General features: G+C 59.4%; 2 protein-coding genes across 2 annotated transcripts; one reads left to right on the top strand and one right to left on the bottom strand.

Moving 5' to 3' along the window:
* Positions 1-589: 589 nt before the first annotated feature.
* BESB_086040 (rhoptry protein ROP18) lies at positions 590-1,920 on the bottom strand (the record flags this gene model as incomplete). The annotated part of the gene is made up of 2 exons (XM_029366937.1): positions 590-1,524; positions 1,665-1,920. The coding sequence occupies 2 exons, from the start codon at positions 1,918-1,920 to the stop codon at positions 590-592; spliced, it is 1,191 nt and encodes a 396-aa protein (XP_029214793.1).
* Positions 1,921-4,059: 2,139 nt separating this feature from the next.
* BESB_086030 (uncharacterized protein) lies at positions 4,060-7,928 on the top strand (the record flags this gene model as incomplete). The annotated part of the gene is made up of 5 exons (XM_029366936.1): positions 4,060-4,498; positions 4,632-4,778; positions 4,873-5,993; positions 6,266-6,529; positions 6,861-7,928. The coding sequence occupies 5 exons, from the start codon at positions 4,060-4,062 to the stop codon at positions 7,926-7,928; spliced, it is 3,039 nt and encodes a 1,012-aa protein (XP_029214792.1).
* Between the last annotated feature and the right edge of the window lie 248 nt (positions 7,929-8,176).

Raw genomic sequence — 8,176 nt, 5'->3', positions numbered from 1 at the left:
CATTTCGAGCGTGGACTCTTGCGCGAGCGCAAGAATCGAAAAGTTACATCCGGGTGTGCTGCAGCACGCCGGAACTGCTGAAACCCTTTTGCTGAGCATCAGAAATGTGACGCCACTCACATCTTTCCTGTCGCACTCTCGAAAATGAATTATACCAGCATCGCCTATGTCAACAGGGGACCTGCAAAAGACGTTGATGCTCCGGCTTTGCCACGTCGCACTGCGCCACGAGATACCGATGGGACGTCGTCCTGCGTGTACCCGGATTGACCCGGATCTCGCCGAGCATCACCTGAGATGTAGTCCTCTGTCGACTCCGAGTCACGTTCTCGTCTCCTCTTTATAGAGTGGCAGGAAGCTGTTTATCTCTTCTACGAGTTGCTTCGCTCCAGGAGTCTCCAGCGCTTCCACTGGAAGCAGCGGCTTGGCGGGCCAACTACTGTGAAATTCTTTTATCAGGCGTACCATGTACTGGGGAGGCGGCGGGCCGCATGTTTCCATCGGTTTGTTTGGACTGTGCTCGAGTGCTAGGAAGTAGCCCAACTCTATGCCCCATAGATTCGTTAACACCGATCCGAGTTCCATAACCTCATCTTTGATGTGTGCGGTTAGCGAGTCTCCGCGATGGGTTTTTTGCCCTTCCTTGCGCATTTGAGCCAAAATCAGCCAGAAACAGACGCCCGTCTTTCATCACCAGAAGATTAGCCTCTCTGAAGTCACCATGCACGACTCCTTGGCGTTGGAGATTGGCCACCAGCCGTATTAGATCATAGGATAGCTGTAGGCGGGCATGGTACACGATGTCGCTGTCCCGTACGGCAGGATCACACATTGCGTTGATAACATCTTGAAGGTCTGTATAGGCCTTCGGCATCAAGAAGAAAACATTTCCGATCAACGTTCGCGAGCCAGGGATAGCGACAGCGAAGGTCTCCTTGTTTGGAAACTGCACCATGTCGGTGGGGACCAAGAATCGAAGAACGGCTTGAGCTTCCCTTGGGTCTTTGACCGTGGCGAACGCATCAGTTAAACGACCCTCTGCCATCACATCCTCTTGTGACATCTTGAAAGGCTCGCGGAGAGCAATAGGAACTTTTGCGGCGAACTCTGCTCCGGTGTCCACGTCGGAAGCCGTGAACACCATCCCGAAGTCGCCCCTGCCGAAGACGGGCCCCCTTCGGAGCCGCCGTGGCGCTCCCGTCCGCACCGAGACCACTTCCACGGTCACGTCCTGTGGCCAGAACGTAGCGGAGAGCCCTTTGTCCAGTGTCCTGAATGCCCCCGCCTGGCGATCGACTGGGTGGATTTGCTTCGATACCAGTGTCAAAAGGTGCTTGACAATGGAGTCCCCTGGCTCTATGCCATGAACCAGCGCGAGGTCAGCTCCCTCTGGTTGACCCAGGTCTGCAAAACTCGCATCCGACGAAGAACCTGGTTCCTCTAATCGCGATCCCCTGAAGTGGGCGAGCCGCCCGGACGCTCCAGACACATGGCGCCCAACAGTTCTTGCGGCCCCCGCGAGTGCTGAAGCAGACTGTGGCCATAAGAAGCTAGTGCACGAGGCGGGGCGTCCACCGCCACATGCGTGTCTCTGGCATTTCCAGTGCCTAGATCCAGTTGCCTGCGAGTCCTCTCAAAGAGCAAACGGGGATGGGTTCGCTCACTACTGGCCGGGGTGTCTTCTAAAGGAGAGGACTCAGTGAAGGAGCTCCCGACGTGGGGATCGTCCTCCCCTGGTGCAACCGATCCCGCGGTCACGTGGCTTCTTCTTGAGGTCACCGCTGAAGCGAGCAGGTGACCGAACTGCGAGCTTAAATGCACGCTCACCCCCTTGTGCACCCCCAAGACAGTGCCCAGTGCAGCTAGAGCTAGCCACACACGGCATGACGCCTTTCTGGCGCGTTTTGGGTCAAACACCATTTTCAAAGTCGGACGCAAGCGGTCATCCAGTCAGAAGTATCTCTACAACTAGCACTTGGAAAAGCTTTACAAATGAAAGGGCAGTTGGCGTCCTGCGGCCGGGGCTGCTTGGCGCCTGTCGCTGTGTCTCAGAGCAGAGCCCACAACTGCGAGCTGGTTTTGCTGAAGACACCTGCGCGTCTCATTTTTGTTGCCGCTTGGCCAGCCAGACAGCTTTCCCCACAAAGCGTTGACTGTGTGTACGGCATACGGCCCCCTGTCTGTCACTTGTGTCTTCTCATGGACAAAAAACGAACAGCAGCCAATCACGCGCTGTCTCGCAGAGAAACGCTGACCTCGGCTGCGTCTTAAGTGTTCTGCTGAGACAGAGCCCGTCACAATGCCCGAGGGCATCTCTCTGCGTCAGAGGTGCCCTGCCCCACACTCGCACCCCGGGGGGCGCCTCAGCCTCCGCCGTGTTCAGGGTCGCCATTAGATATATGGAGAATGCGGATGACTGTGTGCGGCTTCGCTGCCTTGAGTACCTATTTTTGTCGAAAACGCGATAGATCGTGGCGGCTCTCTTCTCCGACAGGGACTTGCGCCTGTATCTCGTAAGCAAGATTAGCGCGATAGATGCAACGCACTCGATGGTTTTATCTTGTTTCAAAAAACGCTTCCAGAGTCCCGCGCAAAACACATCAGAATCGTGCGTGCGAGTGGCACTCGTCATTGGTACCTCGCCCAGTGCCAGGGAGTCAACCACGAACGCTGCCTGAGCAGATGCATACATGACACTTGGAGCGTGCACTCGTCTGCTGGCGACTTCAGGTCACCGAATCGAATAGTCAGACTCTGATGTGCTGTAGCACGCTTGCATGACCGACGCTGTTTCGCAGTGTATTTGAGTTGTAGCACCCCTCACCTGTCTCAGCTGTCCCCTCTCAAACACGTGATGCAGTGGCGCCTTTTATATCGGCGACGAACGCTCTGAGGGGGCGCTGAAAGTCCAGTTGTTATATCGCAAGGGGCGTGATCGTGGTGATTCGACCACACATTCCTCACGTTTATGCATAATTATTCGGAAAAATTTGCGAGCGGTAGCTGACCCTAAACCCTAAAGGGCTGAAGTCGTAAAGCGCTAGTGTGTGTAACTTGCTTTCCTGCCCCACATGGCTGAAAGTGGCGCGTGAAAGAACAGCGAGGAGTTTTCTTCTTGCGTTGTTGACGGCGTTGTGGCTGGCGCCGCTGCTGCACCTACCCGTCTACGATCATGGAATTCACAGAGTGACACCAGAGCTGAGGAAAACCGTGGGCTAGGCCGAAGGAAGAGAGAGAGGCACGGTTGACGCGGACGCGAGCCGCGCAAATGCGTGCATGCAACCGCGGGACGAAGTCTTTGCAATGAGGAAGCCTCCGCGTGTCGGACTGAGAAAAGTCGAACAAGTTCCGTCGCTGCCGAGACTCCAGGACCGTCAGTGGCAAACGAAACTTGTGGACAAAGTATGTGGAACCGGCTTTGTATGAAAGTGGAGGCCAACAGAGAACACAGCTGTGGCCTTTAGAAGTTCTGTAAATGGACTATGTTCGGCTGGATCCGATGCCACGGAGTTCTGCGCTGGGTAGGAGACAGCAGCGAGATAGGCTCGGGGCATTCATCCCTGGAATAACAGAGCAACACAGCACTGCTGATGCCTTCCATTTTGTGGTATGACTTTGAATTTCGTGCCCAGATACTGCATGTGCTCAGCTCGACCCCCCCTGCTGCTTCTGTCGAAGGAAAGCCACCCGCCGTACGCGCTGGTCGCTGCTTGTTCGTTGGGCGTCTCGCCTTTTTTTTTTCTCCGTCAGTCTCGTCTCCTGGGACGACCATTGCCGTTGCTAGTACCTTAACCGTTTTGTTTCTTTATCATGCGCCTTGCCTTTCCACCGCGCCAGTGGCGTGCGCAACTCATCGAGTGCCCTGCTCTCGCTGCTTGCCCGTTGCGGAGGCGTGGACCCCTTGGGTTCGTCTCCTCTCTCGTAGCTCTATCGTTTACGGTAGCGTCAATGGCAAATGTGCGGCGTCGGCGCGCATGACTCCGCAAGCAAAGTAGGCTCTTTTCCCCGTCATTTCTGGTGTCGCGTCGTGGCCCTGTCAGCGCGTCTCACACCACCAAGATGGAGAGCACGGCTGCAGAGGCGGGCGCGCCTGCCTGTGGGGACTCCTCGGGAGGCACATCCAAATGCCGGAAACAGCGCACAGTTAGCGCGTCGTCTTCGTCGCCCCCTGAGTCTCCTGACTCTCCTGGTGCTGAAGGCCCTGGTCGTCGGCCGGCAAGCGTCTTCAAACTTAGTGCGTCTACGACGCCGCTAGGCTCAATCTCCTTCTTTCCCCCGTCTGAAGGTCACGAGTCTGGGCTGTGCGCCTCCCCACACGGTGCGCTTCGAGATCCCTGCTCCGATGGACTTAACGAGCCCTCTAGGCGCCGCGGAGATTGTTCCCCGTTTTCTGTCGACAGGGGCGCGCTAGGTGGAGCTCCGACTTGTTCGCTCTTCGCCCCTGAGAGAAGCACTCGACTCACTCTCAATCCTTTTGCAGCCAGTGAAGATGCCACGGGTAAGTAGGCGGGGCACATGTTCTGTTTTTCGGGAGCGTCGGCACTGAGCAGCACGCAGCATGGAAAGCCTCCAGCGTGTTTCACAGTCTTTACGCACTCGGGTTGTGCGTTCATGCAACCCCTGGATTGTAGCCAAGGGACGCGAACTCGGCGTGCCTTCTGCGTCTGCCTTCTCCCTTGAAGTAGAGGTCATGCGCCTTTCTGTGGCTCAGGCAAAGGCCGGTCAGTTTCACGCGATGCTTGTTTTCCCAGCTTCTTCGGAGCTCTCTGAGGTTTTAGGTGGGCTTTTTGTGTGCGTTTTGGCCCTGTCCTTCGCGGCTCTTTGCTAGTGTCTCACAAGTCGGAGCGGCTGACAATGTGTGTGCATTCGCAGGGCCCTGTGCGACACGCAGAGCCGTAAGACGCCCGCCAGACGCCTGCAGCGGAGGCGGGGTGGGGGTGCTCGCCGGTGGATTGCAAGATGCTGAAATAGCTCAGCTGTCTATCAGGGAAGCGGAGGAAGACAGCGCACTCTCGGGGTTTGTGCTCGGAAGTGTCATCGAAAAGAATACTTCCTCTGCAGATGCGCACGCGACGCCCGCTCCGTGTCCGCCTCAGGCGGCCTCCGTTGCGCCACCGTCAGACTCATATCCGCCAGGCAGCAGCGGGCCTTTGTCCTTTCTGCCTTCGAACGCAGCTATAGAGGCTCCCTTCGGTTTTCCGAAGGCAGTCCATCGGTCGCTCCTGCCATGTCACAGTCGTCGGGGGGCCGACGACAACGCCGGCACACCAGGAGGCTTGCGACCGAAAACGGGGCCTACCGGTGCGACGGCAGCAAGCAGCTTCAGCGACCGTGGCAGCACGAGCGTTTCAGGACCTGGGGCGGTGGGCAAGGCATTGGCTGCGGAGATTGAAAACGAAAATCTTCATATTTTGAGCCGCATGCAGCCCCACGAGATTCGGGAGGCTCGGGAGGAGATCCTCCAGCGCTTTGGGGCAGAACGATTTGCGGCCCTGCAGAGACGAGCGCTCCGGCGGGCTCGTGCGAAATGCAGCGGCGAACATCAAGAACAGAATGGAAATGCTGAGGCGACGAGGGGCGCAGCAGCTGGACGGGCCGCACGGGGCGAAAGGCAGCAGCTCCAGAATGAGGACGCTGCGCGCCTGTCCGCGTTCCCGCGCGAGAACAGAACTGAGGAAAGTCAGACGCGCCTTCAAGCGGGCGGCTCAGCTCCCGCCGCTTCTCCGGTGCCGCCCTCGTCCTCGTGTGCATCGTCTACACAGTCATCTGTTTTTGCTCTGCCGGGAGGCAGGCAGTGCGTTCTCGAGTGGAGCCTCGAGCCGCGTCGGGCGCTGGCGGCTGCGGCGGCCCGGACACCGGCGGAGGGAAGAGAAACGACCTTTGAGCCCGCTTTCCAAGGTGACGGGCAAGGACTGAATGGGGGGGTTGTCCGGCCGTGCATGCAGGGTCAGTCAGGCAAGGACGCGGCGCAGCCGGCTGGGGCTACAAGTTCTGTACGATTTGATCTCCAGGAAGCTGCGAAACTGCAGTGGGCAAATCCGCTTGGTCTGGAAGATGCGAGGGGTGGACCTCTTGAGGAGGAAGACGGAGAGTGGGAGCACCAGCGTGTGCAGGGGGGGTGTTCACCGGGGTACCTGCGAAAGCAGGGCGAGGAACGAAGACACGCATCAGAATTGAACGTCTCCGGTTCGACTTCGACGGGAAGCTGCGGAGCGAGGTCTTCCCGTCTCAGGTGCTGTGGAGTAAGCTGTGTCTCTTGCGACAGGCTGGCGAAGAGTCCCTCTGCTCCGCTCTGTTGGCGAATTCTCTACCGGATTTGACGCGCGAAGACCCTCTCGAGTATCACCGAGGTCTTCACCACCATGCGATGAAGCAGCGCTGGCGGGATATACACTGGCGAGCTGTTGCAGCTGGCTCAGAGCGCGAGTCGGCCGCGCGCGGCTTCCTGGATGTCGAGTGCTGCTACGCCCTTCTCCTCCCTATTGAGCAGAAACCGGAGCCTCTTTTGATTGCAGGCGTCCTTGCCCCGGTAAGACGCACGGGCTCGGCTCGCGGCCCTTCTCCGCGACGCCCTCTCTTCGCACCGTCTCTGTAACTGTCGGGAGCTCGGCTGGGCTCTGCCGAGCCTCGGTCGAGGGCTGGAGTGTCTCAGTGCATGTGCGTGAGAAGATGTCGAGTACAGAATGCGAGACGCTGCTCGACCGGCACACGTATGGGTCGCACGCAGGCTTGTCTGCGCAAAGCACCATGCACACATAGACTTCGCGTCTGCATCATGCGCGAATCCATGGAGAGCTGGAGCACCCACGAACGTCGCTGCATCTTTATGTTGGACTCGTGCTGCTGTATGTTGTCTCCAGCTCGGCGTCGTTGTCGCGTGCTCACCCTCGCGCGTCGCCGTGAGGCGCGCGTCCCTGCCGCCGCCTACCGCCGCGGAGTGTGCAGAGCGCAGAGGCCGTCAGCGTCTCCGCGCGCCCTGCATCAACCTCCGGTTGCAACTGCAGCCTTCTCTGCACCCTCTGCTTACGCGTCTTCTAGCTGTTTCGGCCGCCGATCGCTCCTTCGTCCACGCACACCCGCCTCTCTCCGGCGTCGCGTTTCCGGCGCGTCGGGCGGCGGGGCCTGGGCCTTCGGTTGGACGCCTGTCTCCGCGCCCGGCAAGCGGGCACCAGTCTCCTTTCCCTTCGCCGTCACCAGTCGGCGCGCTGGCGTGCGGGGTGGGTTTGCGGGCTCACGAGACGGCAGCCGAGCTTCTCTTTCAGATCCGCGCGTCACCGTTCTTCACGCACCTCGTCGAGCTCGCGCTCTACGAACTTTTTGAGCGCTTTCTGTCCGGCTTCAAACGCGAGTTGCGCGCCCTCGCGCCGTTCAAAGCCAGCCGGAGTGCCCAGACGCCGCCCGCGAATGGGCTCGCCCAGGCCGGGGTCGCAGGCGCCAGTCCGCAGCGAGACGCGAACGGGGAGTGTCGCAGCGGAGTCTCAGGGGTCTCTGCTTCGTCCACGCTTCCGCACCAGAAGAGAGGCTCCATGGAGAGCGAGAACGTCGGCGATCCGACAGAGGGCTGGGCGGCGGCGGCTGGCGCAGCACTCATGCGCCACCGAGAGGAGGGGTTGCAGAGGAGAGAAATCGGTTTGCAGTCATCTCGGTTCTCCCCGTCTGCGTGCTCGGGGCCTTGCTCTGCGGAGCAGAAAGGCGCGAATCGTAATGATTCCGGGAAAGAAACCAGGCAACAAAGACTCCCGCGCGCCCCCTCCCACCGGCGAAGGCCTATGTGCTCAGTTTGCCGCAGGCGCAGGTGTCTACGGAGAACGAGGAAGCGCGGCGAAGGCGCCACCAGGGGGGGCAGCGCCGCAGCAAACCTCGCGCGTGTTGCAGCGGACGAACAGAGGAGACTGGGAGGATGCAGAGAGGGCCAGAGAGGCTGGTAAAGAAATGGCGTCGCAGAGGAAACTCGCGGCGAGCGATGGACGAGAACTAGCCCAACCAGGAAGCGAGGAAGCGATGGGGCCGCGCAGATCGCGCGACGCACGGAAAAAGGACCGAGACAGGGATGAATTCGGCAAGGCGTCCGCAAGATACGAGGATAGTCATGGCGGCGCGAAGCAGGCTTACGGCATTGCAGAGGCGGAGAGACGTGCGTGTGCGCTCTTCAGTCTCGATCGCCTTTTGCGAGCTG

The sequence above is a fragment of the Besnoitia besnoiti genome (assembly GCF_002563875.1).
Source record: "Besnoitia besnoiti strain Bb-Ger1 chromosome Unknown contig00094, whole genome shotgun sequence".
Taxonomy (NCBI): Eukaryota; Apicomplexa; class Conoidasida; order Eucoccidiorida; family Sarcocystidae; genus Besnoitia; species Besnoitia besnoiti.
Note: the sequence above shows the minus strand (reverse complement) of the source record. Positions and strands in the feature narration are given on the sequence as shown.